At 45.5% G+C, this 25,769-nt stretch overlaps 1 protein-coding gene across 1 annotated transcript in view; it reads right to left on the reverse strand.

Moving 5' to 3' along the window:
- Positions 1–24,374, reverse strand: part of dnah9l (dynein, axonemal, heavy polypeptide 9 like) — a 71,379-nt gene extending 47,005 nt beyond the window's left edge. Inside the window, exons 1-36 of the mRNA XM_029724665.1 lie at positions 24,329–24,374; positions 24,023–24,234; positions 23,713–23,946; positions 23,433–23,600; positions 23,219–23,335; positions 21,617–21,754; positions 21,335–21,459; positions 21,010–21,205; positions 20,408–20,512; positions 20,113–20,304; positions 19,569–19,769; positions 17,566–17,901; positions 17,340–17,473; positions 17,130–17,250; positions 12,854–13,023; positions 12,441–12,663; positions 12,208–12,324; positions 11,813–11,899; positions 11,459–11,617; positions 11,281–11,364; positions 10,970–11,128; positions 10,552–10,797; positions 10,032–10,256; positions 8,955–9,046; positions 8,758–8,884; positions 7,429–7,494; positions 7,300–7,386; positions 7,081–7,206; positions 6,847–6,954; positions 6,607–6,738; positions 6,175–6,335; positions 4,763–4,919; positions 4,506–4,651; positions 4,299–4,415; positions 4,067–4,205; positions 3,898–3,990 (exon numbers count right to left, since the gene is read on the reverse strand). Coding sequence (XP_029580525.1) covers positions 3,898–3,990; positions 4,067–4,205; positions 4,299–4,415; positions 4,506–4,651; positions 4,763–4,919; positions 6,175–6,335; positions 6,607–6,738; positions 6,847–6,954; positions 7,081–7,206; positions 7,300–7,386; positions 7,429–7,494; positions 8,758–8,884; positions 8,955–9,046; positions 10,032–10,256; positions 10,552–10,797; positions 10,970–11,128; positions 11,281–11,364; positions 11,459–11,617; positions 11,813–11,899; positions 12,208–12,324; positions 12,441–12,663; positions 12,854–13,023; positions 17,130–17,250; positions 17,340–17,473; positions 17,566–17,901; positions 19,569–19,769; positions 20,113–20,304; positions 20,408–20,512; positions 21,010–21,205; positions 21,335–21,459; positions 21,617–21,754; positions 23,219–23,335; positions 23,433–23,600; positions 23,713–23,946; positions 24,023–24,142 — 5,208 coding nt within the window. The 5' untranslated portion in view covers positions 24,143–24,234; positions 24,329–24,374. The remainder of the gene's footprint in view (positions 1–3,897; positions 3,991–4,066; positions 4,206–4,298; positions 4,416–4,505; positions 4,652–4,762; positions 4,920–6,174; positions 6,336–6,606; positions 6,739–6,846; positions 6,955–7,080; positions 7,207–7,299; positions 7,387–7,428; positions 7,495–8,757; positions 8,885–8,954; positions 9,047–10,031; positions 10,257–10,551; positions 10,798–10,969; positions 11,129–11,280; positions 11,365–11,458; positions 11,618–11,812; positions 11,900–12,207; positions 12,325–12,440; positions 12,664–12,853; positions 13,024–17,129; positions 17,251–17,339; positions 17,474–17,565; positions 17,902–19,568; positions 19,770–20,112; positions 20,305–20,407; positions 20,513–21,009; positions 21,206–21,334; positions 21,460–21,616; positions 21,755–23,218; positions 23,336–23,432; positions 23,601–23,712; positions 23,947–24,022; positions 24,235–24,328) is intronic.
- Positions 24,375–25,769: the final 1,395 nt, after the last annotated feature.

The following is a 25,769-nucleotide window of genomic DNA, read 5'->3' on the forward strand; positions in this document are numbered from 1 at the left end:
TGTATCAGGATCTATAGAGACAATCAGGAATATAGGGATTAATCAGGACCTTTAGACCCAGACAGGAATATAGGGACATACTGTATCAGGATCTATAGAGACAAACAGGAATATAGGGATTAATCAGGACCTTTAGACCCAGACAGGAATATAGGGACATACTGTATCAGGATCTATAGAGACAATCAGGAATATAGGGACATCATGAAGACCTATAGAGACAAACAGGAATATAGGGACATCATGAAGACCTATAGAGACAGACAGAAATATAGGGACATCATGAAGACCTATAGAGACACACAGAAATATAGGGACATCATGAAGACCTATAGAGACAAACAGGAATATAGGGACATCATGAAGACCTATAGAGACAGACAGGAATATAGGGACATACTGTATCAGGATCTATAGAGACAATCAGGAATATAGGGACATCATGAAGACCTATAGAGAAAAACAGGAATATAGGGACATCATGAAGACCTATAGAGACAGACAGGAATATAGGGACATCATGAAGACCTATAGAGACAGACAGAAATATAGGGACATCATGAAGACCTATAGAGACAGACAGAAATATAGGGACATCATGAAGACCTATAGAGACAGACAGAAATATAGGGACATCATGAAGACCTATAGAGACAGACAGAAATATAGGGACATCATGAAGACCTATAGAGACAGACAGAAATATAGGGACATCATGAAGACCTATAGAGACAAACAGGAATATAGGGACATCATGAAGACCTATAGAGACAGACAGAAATATAGGGACATCATGAAGACCTATAGAGACAGACAGGAATATAGGGACATCATGAAGACCTATAGAGACAGACAGGAATATAGGAACATCATGAAGACCTATAGAGACAGACAGGAATATAGGGACATCATGAAGACCTATAGAGACAAACAGGAATATAGGAACATCATGAAGACCTATAGAGACAGACAGGAATATAGGGACATCATGAAGACCTATAGAGACAGACAGGAATATAGGAACATCATGAAGACCTATAGAGACAGACAGAAATATAGGGACATCATGAAGACCTATAGAGACAGACAGAAATATAGGGACATCATGAAGACCTATAGAGACACACAGAAATATAGGGACATCATGAAGACCTATAGAGACAGACAGAAATATAGGGACATCATGAAGACCTATAGAGACAAACAGGAATATAGGGACATCATGAAGACCTATAGAGACAGACAGAAATATAGGGACATCATGAAGACCTATAGAGACAGACAGGAATATAGGGACATCATGAAGACCTATAGAGACAGACAGGAATATAGGGACATCATGAAGACCTATAGAGACAGACAGAAATATAGGGACATCATGAAGACCTATAGAGACAGACAGGAATATAGGGACATCATGAAGACCTATAGAGACAGACAGGAATATAGGGACATCATGAAGACCTATAGAGACAAACAGGAATATAGGGACATCATGAAGACCTATAGAGACAGACATAAATATAGGGACATCATGAAGACCTATAGAGACAAACAGAAATATAGGGACATCATGAAGACCTATAGAGACAAACAGGAATATAGGAACATCATGAAGACCTATAGAGACAGACAGGAATATAGGGACATCATGAAGACCTATAGAGACAGACAGGAATATAGGGACAGCATGAAGACCTATAGAGACAGACAGAAATATAGGGACATCATGAAGACCTATAGAGACAGACAGAAATATGGGAACATCATGAAGACCTATAGAGACAAACAGGAATATAGGGACATCATGAAGACCTATAGAGACAAACAGGAATATAGGGACATCATGAAGACCTATAGAGACAAACAGGAATATAGGGACATCATGAAGACCTATAGAGACAGACAGGAATATAGGGACATCATGAAGACCTATAGAGACAAACAGAAATATAGGGACATCATGAAGACCTATAGAGACAGACAGGAATATAGGGACATCATGAAGACCTATAGAGACAGACAGGAATATAGGAACATCATGAAGACCTATAGAGACAGACAGAAATATAGGGACATCATGAAGACCTATAGAGACAGACAGAAATATAGGGACATCATGAAGACCTATAGAGACAGACAGAAATATAGGGACATCATGAAGACCTATAGAGACAGACAGGAATATAGGGACATCATGAAGACCTATAGAGACAAACAGGAATATAGGGACATCATGAAGACCTATAGAGACACACAGAAATATAGGGACATCATGAAGACCTATAGAGACACACAGAAATATAGGGACATCATGAAGACCTATAGAGACAAACAGGAATATAGGGACATCATGAAGACCTATAGAGACAGACAGAAATATAGGGACATCATGAAGACCTATAGAGACAGACAGAAATATAGGGACATCATGAAGACCTATAGAGACAAACAGGAATATAGGGACATCATGAAGACCTATAGAGACAGACAGGAATATAGGGACATCATGAAGACCTATAGAGACAGACAGGAATATAGGGACATCATGAAGACCTATAGAGACAGACAGAAATATAGGGACATCATGAAGACCTATAGAGACAGACAGAAATATAGGGACATCATGAAGACCTATAGAGACAGACCAGAATATAGGGACATCATGAAGACCTATAGAGACAGACAGAAATATAGGGACATCATGAAGACCTATAGAGACAGACAGGAATATAGGGACATCATGAAGACCTATAGAGACAGACAGGAATATAGGGACATCATGAAGACCTATAGAGACAGACAGAAATATAGGGACATCATGAAGACCTATAGAGACACACAGAAATATAGGGACATCATGAAGACCTATAGAGACAAACAGGAATATAGGGACATCATGAAGACCTATAGAGACAGACAGAAATATAGGGACATCATGAAGACCTATAGAGACAGACAGGAATATAGGGACATCATGAAGACCTATAGAGACACACAGAAATATAGGGACATCATGAAGACCTATAGAGACAAACAGGAATATAGGGACATCATGAAGACCTATAGAGACAGACAGAAATATAGGGACATCATGAAGACCTATAGAGACAGACAGAAATATAGGGACATCATGAAGACCTATAGAGACAGACCAGAATATAGGGACATCATGAAGACCTATAGAGACAGACAGAAATATAGGGACATCATGAAGACCTATAGAGACAGACAGGAATATAGGGACATCATGAAGACCTATAGAGACAGACAGGAATATAGGGACATCATGAAGACCTATAGAGACAGACAGAAATATAGGGACATCATGAAGACCTATAGAGACACACAGAAATATAGGGACATCATGAAGACCTATAGAGACAAACAGGAATATAGGGACATCATGAAGACCTATAGAGACAGACAGGAATATAGGGACATCATGAAGACCTATAGAGACAGACAGGAATATAGGGACATCATGAAGACCTATAGAGACAGACAGAAATATAGGGACATCATGAAGACCTATAGAGACAGACAGGAATATAGGGACATCATGAAGACCTATAGAGACAGACAGAAATATAGGGACATCATGAAGACCTATAGAGACAGACAGAAATATAGGGACATCATGAAGACCTATAGAGACAGACAGGAATATAGGGACATCATGAAGACCTATAGAGACAGACAGAAATATAGGGACATCATGAAGACCTATAGAGACAGACAGAAATATAGGGACATCATGAAGACCTATAGAGACAGACAGGAATATGGGAACATCATGAAGACCTCCAGAGACCGACGGGAATATGGGGACACCAATATAGCTTCTATAGTATGGCCATTAGGGGAAGACACCCTGGTTGATAAACACTGTGTTACCTGTTCTTCTGGTCTGCTCCTGTCTTCTCTCTTCAGTGATCCAGCCACCACCAGCACTGACTTGATGGCCCTCAGGCCCCAGTCATAGTGGTCCTACAACACATAAGCAGTATTACACAGTATTAGAGTGTTTCTTTGTGTATTTGTTTGTTTGTTTGTTTGTTTGTACCTGTTTAGAGAGCAGCTCCTTGCAGAGTGTGTACAGGCTGATGAACTTGCGTGCGAGCAGGCGAGCGTCGATGAATCCCTCAGCAACCAGCATGATCTCACAGATCAACTCATAGTCAGGAATCACCATCGCACACGGCCTAGATTGGAGAGTGTGAACATTCAGCTTGAAGGGAGAGATAGAGTGGGTCGATTTGCAATTCAGCCTGTGTGTGTGTGTGCGTGTGTGTCACCTGAACAAGGCCTTGAGGTTCTCTGGTAGTTCAGTTCTCCCAGCGTAGCCTGGGTTCAGAGTGATAAAAATCCCTACGGTCGGCCTCAGCTCGATCTCCTCACCCAGGAAATGGAACCTGACAAGCAGGAACACAAACCTTAGCGAAAGACACAAAGCCTCTTGGATTTGTTTAACTCCATTAGTTAGCTAGCTAGGAGTCCCTCACCTCTGTCTCTTGTTCCTGATGGCGTCCTGTATGGTTTTGACCTGTACCGCCACCACAGATAGCACCTCCACAGAGATCCTGTTGAACTCGTCAAAACAGCCCCACACGCCCGTCTGGGCCAGACCTTTATAGATGTTCCCTATGGACTATAGAAGAGGTGGTGAAAGAAACTGGGGATTCGGAAGCACACAAACGCAGATGATGTTATAGCCGAAAACAGTGTCTCCACGCGGCTCTACCAGTTTGTGAACACCTACCTTGTAGTCCATCTGTTCGGAGCAGTTGAATACATAGACCATGATGCCTAAGGAGCGGCCCAGGTCCTTGGTGGTTTCAGTCTTCCCGGTTCCTGCTGGACCAGAGGGGGCGCCACTCATCGTCAGGTGGAGAGACTGGGTCAGAGTGATGTAACACCTGGGGAGAAGAAAAGAAAAGAAAAAGAAAAGAAAAAGAGAGAGAGAGAGAGAGAGAGAGAGAGAGAGAGAGAGAGAGAGAGAGAGAGAGAGAGAGAGAGAGAGAATAAACCAAATTACAACACAGTCAAAACAAAACTACATTGCTTATTGGGAAACACAAGCACAAACACAAAGCAAAATGCAGTGCTATCTGGCCCTAAATCGACAGTACACTATGGCTAAATATTTGACCATGGTTACTGATCAAAACCTTAGAAAAACCTTGACAAAGTACAGGCTCAGTGAGCACAGCCTTGCCATTGAGAAGGGTAGACACAGGAAAACCTGGCTCCCTGTAGAGGAAAGGCTGTGCAACCACTGCACAACAGCAGAACCTGAGACGGAGCTGCATTTCCTGACAAAATGTCAAAAATATAAAACAATTAGAGAGTGTCATTTCCCCAAATTTGAAACCCTTATTCAAGGTTTTAAAGACCTCTCTGATGAGGATAGGCTACCCATCCTGTTGGGGGAGGACGCAGAGAGCTGTGGGTTGGCAGCGCACTACATTGCTGCCTGCCATAAGTTGAGGGACAGTGTCTGACAGACCAATAAACCTGCACATGTCCTCAACTGTATGATTATTGTTATTGTTGAATGTATGGTTATATTGACCGTTGGTTATTGTTGTTACTGTTGTCCCGTTGACAATTTTTGATTCTCATTTTTATTTGTTTTTATATTGTAAATATCCAAAGTAAGCTTTGGCAATATGTACATTGTTACGTCATGCCAATAAAGCGAATTGAATTGAGAGAGAGAGAGAGAGAGAGAGAGAGAGAGAGAGAGAGAGAGAGAGAGAGAGAGAGAGAGAGAGAGAGAGAGAGAGAGAGAGAGAGAGAGAGAGAGAGAGAGAGAGAGAGAGAGAGAGAGAGAGAGAGAGAGAGAGAGAGAGAGAGAGAGAGAGAGAGAGAGAGAGAGAGAGAGAGAGAGAGAGAGAGAGAGAGAGAGAGAGAGAGAGAGAGAGAGAGAGAGAGAGAGAGAGAGAGAGAGAGAGAAAGAGGTGTGCTTGTGTGGGGAAATCATAGTGAGTTGCAGAGATCATCACTGTAGTGGTTAAGAAATAGGTGGGTAAAAGCTGATAGCAGTTCACGGTGAGTAAAGTAACTGCTCCTTATACTTTAAATGCATTTTTTTCCCGCAAAAGGTGGGAAAACTAGTTTAGAGTGTTTATAGCATCTATATGAAGAGTTTATGCCTGCGTGTGTGTGTACCTGTCAGTGAGTGGAGTGATGACCAGTCTGTTGGTATTGCCCAGGTACTCGTATGAGAACTGGAACTGAGCATCACAGATGTTGATGTAACAGTGTCTCGTCACATCATCCCAACGATGGCGCAGCTGGGACAGCCATGCAAACGCCTGTCCCGTTGTCACCTAGGAAACCAAACCCCCAAGAGTCAATTTGTTATTAACCCAGCCTCAACAGCATCTAAGAGTGACTCTTTTATAGTCATATAAAAGAGGTGGGTAGTCTAGCGGTTAAAAGCATTGGGCCAGTAACCGAAAGGTCGCTGGTTCAAATCCCTGAGCTGACTAAGCGACGAGCCAATGAGCAAGGCACTTAACCCTAATTGCTCCTTTAAGTAGCTCTGGATTCACCTTTTTATAAAAGCCAATTGGGATCTGAGGGCAGCGGTTATGTTACCTTCTGTGCTATGAGTTTGGCGACCACGTCGCGAGCGTGCACGTCGATGGTGCACAAGGTCATGATCTTCTGTCTGTCACCTGGAGTCAGGTCTCCCAGGAGCATATGGATCAGGGAGTTCAGCTGGGTGATCTACCAACGCACGACCATCAGATAACCATCACGTAACCACAAAACAACAATGTTTGTGTATAAGAGACCTGGGTGATATATCACAGACGTGTGTATGTGTGTGTGTACCTGCTTTCTGTTGTAGTCTTTCAGGGCAGTCTCAAAGCCCTCCTCCACCCTCTCAAAGGCGATGCCCACGTCTGTCGCCCACCACACCTGGCTACCAGTCAGACCAACCTTGGCAGAGGAAGACAACACACAGTTTTGAAATTCAGGCACATTTGTGTTTGGTAGCAATGCGTTTGAGTGCAATGGTGAGTTTGGGGACTACACACACACACACACACACACACACACACACACCTGTGCTGGATAGTCAAACAGCCACTGGTCTCTGGGTTTGTCCTCATAAGCAGCGACGGCTTCTTGGATCTCCCTCTGGACAGTAGAGCGCATAGTCCGCTCCAGTTCACTCAGCCAGCACTCTGCCTACAGACACGCAGACATATACGTTTCAGACATACACACAGACATGCACATGCACAAACACAAACACACACACACACACAAAGGTGTTCCTACCTGTCCTTGGCAGATGCAGGGTTCGGAGAAGGGTACGTACTCCCCTTCTCTACTGTACATTCCTATGGCAACTGCCTCCCCCTCATCCTCCTCTCCCTCTTTCTTTTCTCCTCCCTCCTCCTCTCCCGCTTTCTCTGAGTCTTGGAAGCGAAGGTCCGCCACATTATCAAACAGCTTCAACAGGTGCCTGGTAACCTGGGTCACACATCAAAACACACACCACCATCATCATCATAGTACACAACATGGCAAAAAGTATGTAAGTGGACACCCCTTCAAAATAGTGGATTTGGCTATTTCAGCCACACCCGTTGCTGACAGGTGTATAAAATTGAGCACACAGCCATGCGATCTCCATAGACAAACATTGGCAGTAGAATGGCCCGTACTGAAGAGCTCAGTGACGTTCAACATTGCACCGTCATAGGATGCCCCCGTTCTAAGTCAGTTTGTCAAATTTCGGCCCTGCTAGAGCCGGCCCAGTCAACTGTAAGTGCTGTTATTGCGAAGTGGATATGTCTAGGAGCAACAACAGCTCAGCCCTCGAAGTGATAGGCCACACAAGCTCACAGAACGGGACCGTCGAGTGCTAAAGTGCGTAGCACGTAAAGATCATCTGTCCTCGGTTACAACACTCACTACCGAGTTCCAAACTGCCTCTGGAAGCAATGTCAGCACAATAACTGTTCATCGGGAGCTTCATGAAATAGGTTCCCATGGCCGAGCAGAAGCACACAAGCCTAAGATCACCATGCGCAATGCCAAGCGTTGGCTGGAGTGGTGTAAAGCTCCCAAAAATTGGACTCTAGAGCAGTGGAAACACGTTCTCTGGAGTGATGAATAACCCTTCATCTCACAGTCCGACGGACGAATCTGGGTTTGGCGGATGCCAGGAGAACGCTACCTGCCCGAATGCTTAGTGCCAACTGTAAAGTTTGGTGGAGGAGGAATAATGGTCTGGGTCTGTTTTTCATGGTTCAGGCTTGACCCCTTAGTTTCAATGAAGGGAAATCTTAACGCTACAACATATAATGACATTATAGACGATTCTATGCTTCCAACTTTGTGGCAACAGTTTGGGAAGGCCCTTTCCTGTTTCACCATAAGAATGCCCTCGTGCACAAAACAAGGTCCATACAGAAATGATTTGTAGAAGATTGGTGTGGAAGAAATTGACTGGCCTGAACAGAACCCTGACCTCAACCCCATCCAATACCTTTGGGATGAATTGGAACGCAGACTGCGAGCCAGGCCTTATCACCCAGCATCAGTGCCCAACTTCACTAATGCTCTTGTGGCTGAATGGAAGCAAGTACCCGCAGAAATGTTCCAACATGTAGTGGAAAGCCTTCCCAGAAGAGTGGAGGCTGTTATAGCAGCAAAGGGGGGACCAACTCCATATTAATGCCCATGATTTTGGCCAACAAGTATATTAAAAAGCAGGTGAGTGATGTTCACCTGTTTGGGCTGTGTTCCCTTGGAGACAATCTCCAGTAGGTCTGTAGCAGAGACAAAGTAGAACCGAGGGAACGTCAGTCTTTTGGTTTCCAGATACTCAGCCAGGGCCTTCTCACACACTGACAGCCTGGGGGGAGAGACAGTCGAGTTAGTACAGACACACACACACACACACACACACACACACACACACGTACCTTTGCTGCAGAGCCTCTAGTTTCTCCAGGAAGCCAGGTTGGTTGGTGACCTCCACCACGTTACGGGTCTGGACAACCTCTGTCATCATGTTCTGTTTCATCACATCACATACAGAATCAAGTCATTACTAACCTTACTCACTGTCACCATTGTAAAACAGAATGGTTGATTTGTGTTTGAGGAACATTCGTTCTGGTAGTGTGTGGGTGCAGAAGTGTGCGTGTGTTACCTGGAAGTCAGAGTGTATGCCTGCTGGAACATCTCTGTGTTGTGCTCTAGTTGAGACCGTCTGTTGTTGCTAGTTGTGTGTGTGTGTGTGTGTGTGTGTGTGTGTGTATGTGTGTGTGTGTGTGTGTGTGTGTGTGTGTGTGCGTACTAAGCTAACATATGGAATTGTTTTAAGATGGACATACCATGGATCATTTAGATATTTGATTTTGAATTTTAGGACCCCTTTAAGCATACAAAAAATATTTAAAATGCATTTGATCAAATATAGAATTTGGCCTTTATTACACTATAGCCCATAGAAACGCAGTGAATAACACATTCATAAATGGCAAAAAAGTAAAAAGATAAGTCATAAAGAATAAGGTTTTTAAGTGTCCTATATCTAGAAGATAAGAAAGCTCAGGATTTATTTTTTTGGGGGGGGGGACAAAGCGACTTCCATACTTCCATTTGCTTGTATAAGTTACCTTCAGACGAGTCCTGTGACACCTCTGGGGGTCGTATAGCAAAACGAAGAACACCACTGTATTCGTGCGAGTCTCCTCTTTCCATTGAGTGGTCATAATAGCACAAACCGCTCAGACGCTACAGACGTTTTTCGGGACGCTAGAAGAACGAGTTTCGGGGTGTCTCATGGTGTGACAAACACCGCTGTACCTCGGCCACCTTCCACCGCTGATGCGGAAGGCCGACATAAGCGGATGTGGTGGATTGAGACGCAGCCCATGCAAAACCAACTGATGGATTTTGATGGGAATTTTTGAAATTATGTCACTTGGATTGACGCACGTGTGTGTCAACAGACTCACAAGGATTAGTGTATGTGTTTTATGTAGTATATCTACCTGGAAGTCGGAGTGTATGCCCTGGAAGCGCTCAGCATCGTGGGCTAGTTGAGAGCGTATGTCGTGGCTGTTGGTGAAGATGCTGTTGAGGTGGGCCCAGGTCCTCTGGACAGACATCCAGGAGGAGATGACCAGGTCTGCCACCATTAGCCTCCTCTGCCAGCCACTCACCTCCGCCTGAAAGTACTCCACATACTTACTCATTAGGATGTTTTGCAGCTGCACCTAGGAGGGGTTGGGTAAGAAAATATGAATTAGGCCAATGAACTAGTATTGTAGTTAGACAATAAGGGGTTTCAAAGGAGTTTTAGGCCTTTCACTACTTGTACATCTATGGAATTTTCTGCCATTGTTTTTGCTCTTAAGTGTTTTGCTTTCTTCCCTTCAGGAGATAACGGGCTACAATAATAGGACATGCACTGCACTGCACTCCAGTATTCCCTGGAGTGGAACTGAGTGAGCGGAGAGAGGGACTAAACTAAAAAGGAGACTATGATCGGGTTATTGTGTGGTAGGTCACCTGGTTGTCTTCCAGCGTCTCAATCAGGTTTTCGTCCGACTTGAGCAGTGGGGTTTCTATACTGGGGTGCTTCTCATAAGACAACGCCATCACACTCCACGTCTGAGTAATCTCAGCGAGCACCTTCTCTATGGCCATCTCTTTGACTGCCTTGTCCACTATGTTTTTGACCTCGTCCTCCACCCTGTGGAGCTGCAGCTCCAGTAGGTCTCCCAGAGTGGTCCCCTCCCACATCACAAACCGCACCTGGGGTCAGAGGTGAGAGGTCAAAAGGTCAGGGAGAGAGCGTGGTACCCCGGTGGGGTTCATGAGCATTGGCCATTGACCGCTCTCTGACTGTAGATGGTGAGAGAGGGACAACATGAGAGAGAGGGAACAAATCGGAGGGAAGTATGCAACGGGAAAGAGAGTGTTGTACCCCTGTGGTGTTCATGAGTTGTTGCCAGTGTCTCTCTCTGACAGCAGGGTTCTGCAGCTCGTTGACCGCTCTAAGAGACGTCAGCAGGTTCTTCACCGTCGACTCCAGACCCAGATACACATCCCACACACGCACCTCCTTATCCAGGGTCTTCATCTCCTACACACACATTCACATGATATATAATGTACACAGGCATTATAGTCACACACGCAGCAAATATAATAGCATCAGCTAGCATACACTCAGATAAAGGCGCGATATTTCCCTTAAATCTGTCAGGTTGAAAGTGTGCGTGTCGGATGTAGCACCTTAGCAAATCTCCTCAGCTCCATGTCCATCTGCTCCACGTTAATCTCTTTCCACGGGGTCTTAGTCCAGTCCTCTATACTGGTCTGGGTTACACATCACATACAATAGAGTGACAATCAGAGAAAGACAGAAAAAAAAACAAATTAATTTCAGCTACAATCAGAGTGAGGTTCGTACCTTGACGAAGATGACCATGTCCCAGACGGCTTTGACCAGGATGATGTCAGAGCGACACTGGCGGAGCTGCTTGTAGTCAGGGAAACTGACCTCGAACAGATCAGCTGTGTCCTGGAGCTTACGCATCTCTGCCTCCAACACTGCTACAACACGGTTAGACTACACACACAAGCAAAGATACACAGTTGTAGAAAACTCTTGTGCATGCCTAGCTATATCAAAACAGCCCTCGCATTATTAATAGACTAAGTAAAGAAATGGCTGCCTTTTCCCCACTCAATAAACGACATCTCCCATAATCCCCTCAATCCCTGCCTCCTTCAGCCTCCTACTTCGTGAATCTGAGATGGTAACCTTGTCAATCAGCTTATAAGGCTCCTCCACGTCTATTCTGAAGATGACCTCCGAGCGAAACTGCTCTCTGAACTCGTGCTGCTTGATCTGTAAGATGATACACGTTCATAGAATTCTTCAAAACATACAGTTTAGATCGACTAGGCTACAATGTGCAGTACATTTAGCTAGATGCATAGAAGTGGTGGTCAGGTCAGGTGAGAGTCGGGTAGGTTTATCTAACATCTATAATTCAGAAAAGCAGACGGATCAGTTTGCACAGCATATGCTAAGCTCTCTGTAAGGGTCCTCCACATGATGGTATCGTGTGTGTCTGATATACTACACCCATCACACACACACACAACCTCACCTCACACTGGACACCCACACACACACGTGCGCGTGCGCCTCACCTCAAAGCGGACACACTTCCTACGTATGACGGAGACCTCGTTGGACTGCAGTGGGGCCACCTCGTGTTTCACTGTAAACGCGACCTTTTTCAGACTCTTCCACTTCTCAGGGAGCTCCTACACAGGTTACAAGGCATTATAAGGTATCATAGGCATCATAGGATGATCATTGGGCGGGATGTGTGTACCTCCATTTGAGTGTGGGTGTGTGTGTGTGTGTATCTGTAGTCTACCTCCAGCTGTGTATAGACACTTCCTGGTAGCTGCTGTCCATAGGTCTTGAGTAGATCAGTGGTGGACTTGAGTGGTTTGAAGTGTTGGTCAGCACTGATCTGTCTGTCCCGTATGGCCATCAGATGACCCATAATGTCCACCAGACCAGCATAGTCCCCGTCTGAGACCTTATTAGACAGACCACAAGATGTGTTCTGGACAAACAACGCCAGGTCGCTCACACTGGGGGAGAGAGAGATGGAGAGAGAACGTTGAAGAGGGGGTATGCAGTGTATTGGATGAGGGAGACAGTAAATAGATAGGTGTTTGTGTGTCTGTTTAGATGTATGTGTGTGTGTTTAATTGAGTGCACATCACATTTGTGTGTGTGTGTGTGTGTGTGTGTGTGTGTGTGTGTGTGTGTGTGTGTCACCTCTGATTGACATGGTTGAGTAGGTGCTCTTTGAACATCCAGCTCCACCTCTTGATGATGTTCATCAGGGCCAGTTTGAAGGGCTTGATGTCCAGCTGCAGCCAGCCACAGAACACTCTCCTGTCCTCCAGCTTACTGACCCGCACGTATAGAGACTCAAACAGGCTGATCTAGAACAGAAAGTACCAAACAGACCCAAACACTAGTGATTCCTCACAAAACCCAGACAAAAAAAATACTATGATTTGGGGGAAATATTATTTTCACGAAATGTTATCCATAGAATTGGCGGAAGGATTGTTGACATATGTATCTAAAAGCATAATTGAGAAATAATTCATCAAAGTTGGCATATTTCTGACATTTTGGCCTTACTCAGGCCTCCTTTAAGACTCCATGATGTTTCATCTGTAGATTCTACAAAGCAAAAATTGGTATCATATGAGGCTTTGACGCTTTATGATTTCAATTTTTTTTTTAACATTAATTTATGAATATTGCAAAAGATCTACTTTTTTAAAAAATTGTTCAATAAATTGTTTAACATATACTTTACGGGCATATCAAAGTCCCAGAGTGGGATCTCTGCTAGTTTTATAGTTATGGCCCATTTTATACAGAAATTGGCATAGAAGATAATGTTACCAATCACTGCCCTCTTTTTACTTGTATCATTCCACATCCTGCAAATCACGGTTGTGACTAGAGGAAGTACAGCTACAACTGGAAGTTACATTTCGTAGCAGGTTAGGAGAGTATTTTAGCTAACCCCAACCCTTTTCCTAACCTTAACCTGTCACGTTAATTATCCTAACCTGCTTCATAAATTCTCCTAACCTGCTACGAAAAAAATCCCTTCTGGTCATAGCTGTAATCCTGCTAGTCAGAACCACAAATCACCAGCAGAGGGCAACTATTTTGAATCCATTTTCACATTCACTGTTGGTAATGCTTACAAATTGGACCATAATTCCAAAAGTAGCAGAGATCCCACCCTGGAACTTTGATATGCCCATAAAATATATTATGTTCAACAATATATTAAAACATTTGCCAAATCAAAAATGATATATTTAAAATACTAATGTTTATATTTCTCAATATTCATAAATTCATGTTGAACAAGTTATAAAAAATACTACTCATATTACAGAGCTTCACATGACACCAATGTTTGATATGTAGCTCCTACAGATGAAACATCATGGAGTCTTAAAGGAGGCCTGGGTAAGGCCAAAATGTCAGAAATATGCCAACTTTGATCAATTATTTCTCTCATTCTTCTCTGCAGATCCTCTCAAGCTCTGTCAGGTTGGATGGGGAGCTATTTTCAGGTCTCTCCAGAGATGTTAGATTGGGTTCAAGTCCAGGCTCTGGCTGGGCCACTCAAGAACATTCAAAGACTTGTCCCGAAGCCACTCCTGCATTGTCTTGGCTGTGTGCTTAGGGTTGTTGTCCTGTTGGACATTCGCCCCAGTCTGAGGTCCTGAGCGCTCTGGAGCAGGTTTTCATCAAAGATCTCTCTGTACTTTGCTCCGTTCATCTTTCCCTCGATCCTAACTAGTCTCGCAGTCCCTGCTGCTGAAAAACAACCCCACAGCATGATGCTGCCACCACCATGCTTCACCATAGGTATGGTACCAGGTTTCCTCCAGACGTGTCGCTTGGCATTCAGGCCAAAGAGTTCAATCTTGGTTTCATCAGACCAGAGAGTCTTGTTTCTCATGGTCTGAGAGTCCTTTAGGTGCTTTTTGGCTAACTCCAAGACCTTGGTTTTTGCTCTGACATGCACTGTCAACTGTGTGCCTTTCCAAATCATGTCCAATCAATTGAATTTACCACAGATGGACTCCATTGTAGATGTAAACAGGGTGCACCTGAGCTCAATTTCAAGTCTCATAGCAAAGGGTCTGAATTTTTAAGTAAATACGTATTTAAAAAAAATATATATACATTTGCAAAAATTTCTAAAAACCTGTTTTAGCTTTGCCATTATGGGGTATTGTGTGTAGATTGTTGAGATCATTAGAATAAGGCTGTAACGTAACAAAATGTGGAAAAAGTAAAGGGGTATGAATACTTTCCAAATGCATTGTAGAACAGAACCATACAGAGACTCAAACAGACTGATCTAGAACATAGAACCACACCCACTGATTGATCTAGATCACAGAGCACTCTCCTGTCCTCCAGCTTACTGACCCGCACGTACAGAGACTCAAACAGACTGATATAGAACATAGAACCACAGCCACTGATTGATCTAGATCACAGAGCACTCTCCTGTCCTCCAGTTTACTGACCCGCACGTACAGAGACTCAAACAGACTGATCTAGAACATAGAACCACACCCACTGATTGATCTAGAACACAGAGCACTCTCCTGTCTTCCAGCTTACTGACCCGCACGTACAGAGACTCAAACAGACTGATCTAGAACATAACACAGACTGAATCAGACTGTTCTAGAACAGAATCAATTACATGTATGGATCTAGAAGAAAGTAGAGTATGGGGATAGTGGGGTAAGTTGATCCTCCCTTGTTTCTAGGAAACCATACACAAAATTAATCATTTGACCAAATATTTAGGAAGAGGTCATCATTTCATGGAGTCTGTAAGGGAAGTGGTAACCAAGTTAGATAAGAAAAAAAACACATACATTTATTGTGTTAGAGGTTTCTTGATGCTTGTATTTAAGCCAAAGTAGATCACTGTAAGATTGTTCTATTATTATATACCTCAGTTGGGGTCTCTATAAGCTTCCATATGAGATCCTAAATCTAGCATGAAAGTGCATCCTTGTAGCTGTGTGGGCTAATATAGTCACAATGTTTGACTTGGGGTGAGCTGAACCAATGGCCATGGGCTAAGTTGAGCCAATGGTTGAGTAAATGGTTGAGTAAATGGTTGAGTAAATGGTTGAGCCAATGGTTGAGCAAATGGTTGAGTAAATGGTTGAGTAAATGGTTGAGTAAATGGTTGAGTAAATGGTTGAGTAAATGGTTGAGTAAATGGTTGAGTAAATGCCAAGTTGAACAAATTGAAGGGTTTTCCTCCCAAGCGTAATGAAAGGCATTATTGCTGGTATGTGAGGCCAGGCCCTGTTGTTACCTATGTTAAGTGTTTTTAAAAAAGTACAGTGTTTGAATAGATGTTAAGCCCGTGTTAAAATATGCTAAAAACGATTAAAAGACCAAAAATTGTGTTTGGGAAATAAAGATAGACAAGCTAGGTTTCCATCCAATTGGTGACAGATTTTCATGGGAATATTCAAAAATCTGCATAAAAACAATATGCATTTTCCCACCAGAGATGTGTTTCCATCAAATTGACTTGTTGTGGATGTGTGTGATGACGTAGTACACATAAAAATAACTTTTGCGGTTAAATTCCCACTCTGGTATTGACACGTGCACTCTAGCCAACAGCTTGCAGATACAGGGTGGGTATAGCCTAAATTATGAGAATATTATGGACAAAAGAGCAAGATTATTTTTATTTGTCCAATGGCAGCCAAGCATCGATCATCACGTCACGAGCGAAGATCCTAAACATTTATCGGAAAGGAACATCAAGCTCGTCACCGTGCACTTTCACCAACCTCTGAAGTTCACCATACCTTATGTCATCTGCAACCTAATAAACTGTAGTTTCCCCAAGTCGTAGTATAAGAACCACACAACATATCATCACGTCCAAGTTTACTTCGATAATATTTGCGCATTAAAGCGTTTCCACTGGCTTTTCTTGCATAATACATTTTACTGTAAGAAAAAGATCCCACCTTGTCTGGTAAATTCTGTTTTGTCAAGATTGGGAAAGTTTCGCTGTTTCCGTCATGCCGGTCATTACATTTTTTATCCAACATGTACTTTACTCGTATAAAAAGCTTGGATGGAAACCTCGTTACTGTTTTAAAAAGTAGTGGTAATGTTTCATTCAGTACAGAAATTTGTAGGCGGCTTAACTTACCCTGTCCCGCGCCTCAACTTACCCTATACTCAATGTAAGTTGTGCCAAAAGATCACTTCTTTTGGACAAGCTATGTTTTCAAAACTGTCATGTTACATGAATTCTGATTATTTCCAGGGATACACAACATCCTGAAATATATGTAGATATCTTTGATAGAAAGAATACTACATTTCCCTTGACGGAGTGATGCTGAATGTAAAAGAATGGCTCAACTTATCCCACTCTCCCCTACAGCTAATTAAGAGGAACTCTTAAAATCACTGTAGCTCTCTGGGATTGCCTCTTACCCACTCTTACCTGTTCTTTAAAGTTGTCCAGTGTGGGTGGGTTCTTGGCCAGTTCATAGTCTGCGTAGAGCTCAGCCTCCTCTGTGCTCAGGACATGACCATACAGCAGGAACTGTCTCATGAACTCTGACCTGCACACATTCCACACTTTATTAGGATCCACAATAAGCTTCATTGTGAAGGACACACATTTGATCACAACATTTATTCACACACTCACCTGTCATCTGTCCAGAGGTAGCGGTAGCTGGAGAATGACACCTGGTACTCTCTGACCTTAGAAATGGTCGATCGGGCACGGCCTCTGATGACCTGGCCCAGCTCTGACAGGTCGGCCATCCTGTCTATGTCAGACTGGAGGGAGAGGTCAAAGGCCAAAAGAGAAAGGTTCAAAGGCTAATCAAATTATTTGGATAGTGTGTGTGTGTGTGTGTAATCTATTCTACCTGATAGTTGTCCATCTGTTTATGCTTGGCCACGCGGGGTATGAACGATGCCATCTTAGTGATATCGCCCACCATCTTGTCGATGATGTCATAGAAGTTTCCCTGGTGACTGATGTCCAGCGAGGGTTCGAAGGTCATCTCGTTGGCGTTGAGGACCAGCTGGACCTCGAAGAGCGGGGCGATGCGAAGGGCTGGGTCAGTGTTCTCGATCAGGTACTGTAGGGAACAGCGTACCGCACTGGAGAACCCTGCTAGAACCATGCGGTCAACATAGTCAGTGTAGGACCTCCACTCGGCACAGTCTGGGGCTGACACTCCTAACAGAGCAAGGTTCTCCTGAGAGAGAGAGAGAGAGAGCGGTCACGCGATGTGTTTTTGTGTACTTGTCTGTGTCTCTATATGATTATGTATGTGTACAGTGTGTGTGTACAGTCGTGGCCAAAAGTTTTGAGAATGACACAAATATACATTTTCACAGTCTGCTGCCTCAGTTTGTGTGATGGCAATTTGCATATACTCCAGAATGTTATGAAGAGTGATCAGATGAATTGCAATTAATTGCAAAGTCCCTCTTTGCCATGCAAATTAACTGAATCTCCAAAAAACACTTCCACTGCATTTCAGCCCTGCCACAAAAGGACCAGCTGACATCATGTCAGTGATTCTCTCGTTAACACAGGTGTGAGTGTTGACGAGGACAAGGCTGGAGATCACTCTGTCATGCTGATTGAGTTCGAATAACAGACTGGAAGCTTCAAAAGGAGGGTGGTGCTTGGAATCATTGTTCTTCCTCTGTCAAACATGGTTACCTGCAAGGAAACACGTGCCGTCATCATTGCTTTGCACAAAAAGGGCTTCACAGGCAAGGATATTGCTGCCAGTAAGATTGCACCTAAATAGAACATTTATCGGATCATCAAGAACTTCAAGGAGAAGAAGTTCTTGATGATCCGTTGTGAAGAAGGCTTCAGGGCGCCCAAGAAAGGCCAGCAAGTGCCAGGACCGTCTCCTAAAGTTGATTCAGCTGCGGGATCGGGGCACCACCAGTATAGAGCTTGCTCAGGAATGGCAGCAGGCAGGTGTGAGTGCATCTGCACGCACAGTGAGGCGAAGACTTTTGGATGATGGCCTGGTGTCAAGAAGGGCAGCAAAGAAGCCACTTCTCTCCAGGAAAAACATCAGGGACAGACTGATATTCTGCAAAAGGTACAGGGATTGGACTGCTGAGGACTGGGGTAAAGTCATTTTCTCTGATGAATCCCCTTTCCGATTGTTTGGGGCATCTGGAAAAAAGCTTGTCCGGAGAAGACAAGGTGAGCGCTACCATCAGTCCTGTGTCATGCCAACAGTAAAGCATCCTGAGACCATTCATTTGTGGGGTTGCTTCTCAGCCAAGGGAGTGGGCTCACTCACAATTTTGCCAAAGAGCACAGCCATGAATAAAGAATGGTACCAACACATCCTCCGAGAGCAACTTCTCCTAACCATCCAGGAACAGTTTGGTGACAAACAATGCCTTTTCCAGCATGATGGAGCACCTTGCCATAAGGCAAAAGTGATAACTAAGTGGCTCGGGGAACAAAACATCAATATTTTGGGTCCATGGCCAGGAAACCATTGAGAACTTGTGGTCAATCCTCAAGAGGTGGGTGGACAAACAAAACCCCACACATTCTGACAAATTCCAAGCATTGATTATGCAAGAATGGGCTGCCATCAGTCAGGATGTGGCCCAGAAGTTAATTGACAGCATGCCAGGGCGGATTGCAGAGGTCTTGAAAAAGAAGGGTCAACACTGCAAATATTGACTCTTTGCATCAACTTCATGTAATTGTCAATAAAAGCCATTGACACTTATGAAATGCTTGTAATTATACTTCAGTATTCCATAGTAACATCTGGCAAAATATCTAAAGACACTGAAGCAGCAAACTTTGTGGAAATTAATATTTGTGTCATTCTCAAAACTTTTGGCCACGACTGTATCTTCGGCGTGTGTATACCTTTAGCAGTGTGTGTATCTGCTCCCCTGTGTTGGTGATGAGTGTGTACTGTTTGCTGATGCTCTCCTCCATGTCAGTGAGGATGAGGAGGGTAGAACCCCTGGTCTTCCTGGTGATGAAGGCCTGGTGACTGAACTTCCCCATAAGAGCCTGAATGGCCTCAACATTAGCCTTACTGGACTGGACCCTACTGGACACGTCCTATATGGAAGGGAGGAGAGGAGAGAGGGATGAAGGGAGGAGAGATGGACGAAGGGAGGAGTGGGAGAGATGGATGAAGAGGGGAGGGATAGATGGATGAAGGGAGGAGAGAGGGATGAAAATGAGAGTGATAAATGGATGAAGAGCGGAGTGATAGATGGATGAAGAGGAGAAATAGAGATTGGAAGGCCTCAACGTTATCCTTACTAGACTGGACCCTGCTGGACACGTCCTGGATAGTGAGGAGAGGAGAGAGGGAGGAGGGATAGAGAGATGGGGGTGTGAAATGAGAGAGGGAGGTATGAATAGAGAGAAGGTGTGTGTGTGTGTGTGTGTGTGTTACCTGCACCAGGTCTCGTGTGGTCTGGACGTAGTCCCACAGGTCATCCCTACTCCAGGTCAGTTCTTGGAGAGCGGGCTTTAGCTGCCGTCTGGTCCCGCCCATCTCCTCCTTAACCAATCCCAGCTCCACAGCCAGGATGGTGCTGTGCAGCCGATTGTACCACTGGGTTATCAGGGCCAAGGTCTGGGTGTACTGCAATAAACACATACAGTACAACATCACAATACACTAACACAATACAACACTGTGTGTGTGTGTGTGTGTGTGTGTGTGTGTGTTTAGGAGACAGACCCACCATATAGAGTGTCTCTCGTTTGGAGTAGAGGTGTAGAGCAGCTTTAGGGATGCTGTGGTTCTTCAACATGCTCAGATATTTCACCTCCCTCAGCACTGAGGTCAGCTAGAAGAGAAGGAATCAGGTACTGACTGGAGCAAGGGTCAGCAGATGTGATTTTTATATCAAAATAAAAATGGTCGAAACAGACTGTAAAATCAACAGGAATTCAGCTAAAAATGTGTTTAATTTAGGAAATCTGTTCCCAAGTATTCCCACAAATGCAAAAAAGAGACGTGATCGTGTCTCGATGTAATTCAAGGTATGAAATTATTTAGGCTTAGTCATGGTCAATTTGCGGTGTACAATTTATTATAATTATGTTCCGGCCCCCCGAACATCGGTGGCCTACGGTTGCCTATGGTTACCTACCCCTGGACTAGAGCGTTACTCTGGCAGCAGTAGTACTTGGGCTAGGGAGTTTAGAAGTTGTGGTTAAGGTTAGGGTTATGATTATAGATGGAGGTTTAGTGATCAAGGGATAGAGGTTTACAGCTAGAGGTTACAATTAGGGTTCATGGTTGGGAGTTAGGGTCAGGGGTCAGGGGTTTAGGGAACCTTACGGCAGGGCTGAAGTTGACCTGGAACAGTCCTGTCTCTTGATCCAGGGTGAGTAGTGGTTCCTGGAGGTGTGTGTTGCACAGTTCCTCCAACCCTTCCGTCCACACGGAGAACAGCTCCTCATCGTGCTGGTCTAGAACCTCTAGAACCCTCTCACACTTCTGGAGAACCTGCTCCGCCTCTGCAGAACCCAGTGGCCTGGGACACAAAGAGAGAGGGGGAGGCGGGGTGAGAGAGCGAACGAGTGTGTGTGTGTGTGTGTGTGTGTGTGTGTGTGTGTGTGTGTGTGTGTGTGTGTGTGTGTGTGTGTGTGTAGACCAGACCTACATGCGTATGAGATGGTTGAGGTTGCTGCGGTTAATCAGGATGCGGTCTCGTAGCTCCTGCGACCACTTCAGGTTGCCAGCGACCGGTGGCATGTTCTTACTCAGGACCACACAGCCCGACCGCAACTGGAACACAACCACAATAAACCTCTGTGTGACTGAAGAGACCGGCAAACTCTCAAAACCTCGCACTCCCTCTCTCTCCTCTCATTCTCTCCCTCCCTCTCTCCTCTCCCCCTCCCTCCCTCTCTCCACCACTCCCCCTCCCTCCCTGGTCTCTCACCCGCTCTCTCTGCTGGTCCAGTATGAGCTGGCAGTGGTCTATCTCAGTGTTGAACATGCCCAGCAGGGTGCTGTAGTTTGGGGAGAACAGCTGGTTGATCCTGGGTCTCTCTAAGAGGGTGCCAAAGATCTGGAGGAGCTGGAGGAGCATAGGCACACAGAGTAGAAAATTATGGCCTTACAATCACACAAACAAACAGAAAGCACTGAGTCAGGGCTATGGTTAGGGGGGCTATGTTTAGGGTAAAGGGTCAGGTCTATGGTTAGGGTTGGGGGGGCTATGTTTAGGGTAAAGGGTCAGGTCTATGGTTAGGGTAAAGGGTCAGGGCTATGGTTAGGGTAAAGGGTCAGGGCTATGGTTAGGTCGGGGGGGCTATGTTTAGGGTAAAGGGTCAGGGCTATGGTTAGGGTAAAGGTTCAGGGGGGCTATGTTTAGGGTAAAGGGTCAGGGCTATGGTTAGGGTACAGGGTCAGGGCTATGGTTAGGGTACAGGATCAGGGCTATGGTTAGGGTAAAGGGTCAGGGCTATGGTTAGGGTAAAGGGTCAGGGCTATGGTTAGGGTAAAGGGTCAGGGCTATGGTTAGGGTACAGGATCAGGTCTATGGTTAGGGTTGGGGGGGCTATGGTTAGGGTAAAGGGTCAGGGCTATGGTTAGGGTAAAGGGTCAGGGCTATGGTTAGGGTAAAGGGTCAGGGCTATGGTTAGGGTAAAGGGTCAGGGCTATGGTTAGGGTACAGGGTCAGGGCTATGGTTAGGGTACAGGATCAGGGCTATGGTTAGGGTAAAGGGTCAGGGCTATGGTTAGGGTAAAGGGTCAGGGCTATGGTTAGGGTTGGGGGGGCTATGTTTAGGGTAAAGGGTCAGGTCTATGGTTAGGGTAAAGGGTCAGGGCTATGGTTAGGGTAAAGGGTCAGGGCTATGGTTAGGTCGGGGGGGCTATGTTTAGGGTAAAGGGTCAGGGCTATGGTTAGGGTAAAGGTTCAGGGGGGCTATGTTTAGGGTAAAGGGTCAGGGCTATGGTTAGGGTACAGGGTCAGGGCTATGGTTAGGGTAAAGGGTCAGGGCTATGGTTAGGGTAAAGGGTCAGGGCTATGGTTAGGGTAAAGGGTCAGGGCTATGGTTAGGGTCGGGGGGGGCTATGGTTAGGGTAAAGGGTCAGGGCTATGGTTAGGGTAAAGGGTCAGGGCTATGGTTAGGGTCGGGGGGGCTATGGTTAGGGTAAAGGGTCAGGGCTATGGTTAGGGTAAAGGGTCAGGGCTATGGTTAGGGTAAAGGGTCAGGGCTATGGTTAGGGTAAAGGGTCAGGGCTATGGTTAGGGTCGGGGGGGCTATGGTTAGGGTAAAGGGTCAGGGCTATGGTTAGGGTAAAGGGTCAGGGCTATGGTTAGGGTGAAGGGTCAGGGCTATGGTTAGGGTAAAGGGTCAGGGCTATGGTTAGGGGAAAAGGTCAGGGCTATGTTTAGGGGAAAGGGTCATGGCTATGGTTAAGGTCAGGGGGGCTATGTTTAGGGGAAGGGTCAGGGCTATAGTTAGGATAAAGATTCGGGGCTATGGTTAGGTGTAAAGGTCAGAGGGTATGGTTCTTCTCAGGTGTGACTCACCTTGAAGGCAGACTCCAGGCCTTTAGAGTGTTGGAAGGCCAGGTTGAGAACGGTCCCCAGCCTCTGGTCAAAGTCTCTGTTCTGCTCCATGAAACGCCTGTAGTCCACTAGGAAGTCCTAAACACACCAGCAAACAAACATCATGTTCGTGGCCGTTTGATAATGGTTAAATAAAGCATTTGTAAACGTTGAACAGAGGTGTCACGAGCTTCACCTCTTTAGTGTAGTCCAGCGGGTCGTATTTGCTCTCCCTCAGAGTTCTCCAGCCGTCGTGGAACTCCTCGTTCATGCTGAACACCATCTCACTGAGGATCTTCCCCCTCGACCCTCCCAGCTCAACCTTCTCCAGCTTCAGGAAATCCAGCGCAGATGCAAACAGCTCCTGATAGACAGATGCGTTGAAGCATGGCGGAATAGATGGACGGGTGGATAGATCACTATATAGTACACTACCTGTGACCGGAGACACACGCAAACCCGTGCCAGACACACACCTCGATCATGAGCAGCCTGTCCAGTACTTGGTCAGCCCTGTGGAAGACCAGAGTGGAAGGGAAGTCCCATTGTTTGACAGTCTCCCCGCTGCGGTAGTACTGAGGGATGCGCTGGCGGTGTGTGTGGAATAGGCGCTTGAAGCTCCGCAGAACACCGATGGTCATCTGAACCCTCTCCACTCCTTCTTCCAGTTCCATCTTAAACAGCTCCTCTGGGATCAGATAGGCAAACGCCTGGAGACACAAACAGAGCGGCATTATACGCAACGCACATAGATCGCGCGTGCGCACGCCGGCACCACGCACCCACCTTCTCGATGAGTAAATTGCAGAACTCCTGCAGTAGGAGCACCATGCGTGGAGGGCGGCAGTAGTACTGTGAGCGGCTCCAGATGAGACACAGAGTGTGGAAGAGAGGAGGTAACAGCATCTCTAGCTTGTTGAAACTCCCCTCCTCAAAACAACTGATCAGTCTCCTCAGCGGTCTCAGGTACAGGTCTATATCCTCAGCCTCTAAAACCGCTGTGAGAGTGCAACATTGGGGTCGGTGATGATTAAGGGAAAAGAGATACGTAAAGGATCGTGTTTGTGATGGGAACAAGGCCTCTCGCACTACCCTGGTTGACTTTGAGGCGGATGTCACGGAAGGAGGCGTAGTAACTGCTCTTGATCCTCCGCAGAATCTCCATGATCTGTTCCACCTTAGGGGTCATGATCTGAGAGAACACGGAACGTAGAAGAAGAAGAAAAAATGTACTCTGAGCAAACACAAGCATACACACTGACCTGACTCTACTCCAGCCTACCTGTGAATGGACGCCTAGCAGGTTGCCTCTCTGACAGGCCCAGAAGTGGAGCTCCGCACTGGGGCCCGGGTGGTCCCCCTGCTGCAGCACCATGCTGGAATCCCTCTTCAGGACGGTCCAGATCTGACCGGACCACTGGATTACCAGGGTCTCTATGGAGTACAGCAGAGCCCGGTCTATCGGCCAGTCATTAGAGCTAGGGGGTAGAGAGAGAGAAGTCACACACACACACGCACACATGCATGAACACACACGCAAACACAGCTCCACCCCACATTCCCACACACAACTGACCTGGGCAGCATGTCCTGTGGCTGAGCTCTCTCCACACACAGTGGTAGGGGCAGCAGGGTGCGTCCCTCTGCCCTGCCTCTCAGAGTGACCACTTTGCTCCTCAACTGCTCCAGCTGTCTGTGTATGTCCTCAGACACCACCCGAGGCCAACCGCCGTGGTTCAGAGAGTTAGATAACACTGACACCAGAACCTAACCCTCATGGTAATTCAGAGTTCGATATAAAGGACGCATGTCAGCACTTCCACGTCCACACATACCCTCTCCCCCCCCAACCCAACCCCCAAACAAACACAAAACACACCTCTCCTCTTTTACTCACCTCAGAGATGAGGAGAGGCATGTGCTCCATGGGGTGTCCGGAGACCTCCCCCAGCCACAGCTGAGTCCTGAAGTCCTGCATGGTGATCCTCAGGACGCCCTTCTTCAGCACACACATCAGCTTGGTCTTCCAGGGGGCTGACGTCTTTAAAGATGTAAACATAGCGGAAATGCTTTCTGTTTGTATTGAAAGCACTAGAAATAAGTCAAACCGTATTTCAACAAGGTACTTCCCAGCTACGACGCAACGTTCTGAGAACCATATGTTGTTGTTTTATTAGCTTGGTGACAGCGTGGTTATCCTATGGTTATTTTGCATACAACCTTCCCACAACTTTCAGGGAATGGTGCAGGATAGTTGCTTGGCTTTGGAACATTCTGAGCATATTTAAGGATCTTGGCAAAAAAAAGAACATACTTTTTTTTGTATTTCATTACCTTAACAGAATGTCTTCTAAAAGTTGAAACGGTTACATTCCATTGACATTTTGGTAATGTTCTAGGAACATTCTCCACTGGTTTGACATTGGGAATATTCTCAAATACTGTAGTTCAGAGAACATTAAGAAAGTTTTTCTGTAGGAATTTTATTACTTCAGCATAAGGTTTCCAACAGGTTTCCTCATTGTTCTATTTA

This window comes from Salmo trutta, chromosome 31, assembly GCF_901001165.1.
Source record: "Salmo trutta chromosome 31, fSalTru1.1, whole genome shotgun sequence".
NCBI lineage: Eukaryota > Metazoa > Chordata > Actinopteri > Salmoniformes > Salmonidae > Salmo > Salmo trutta.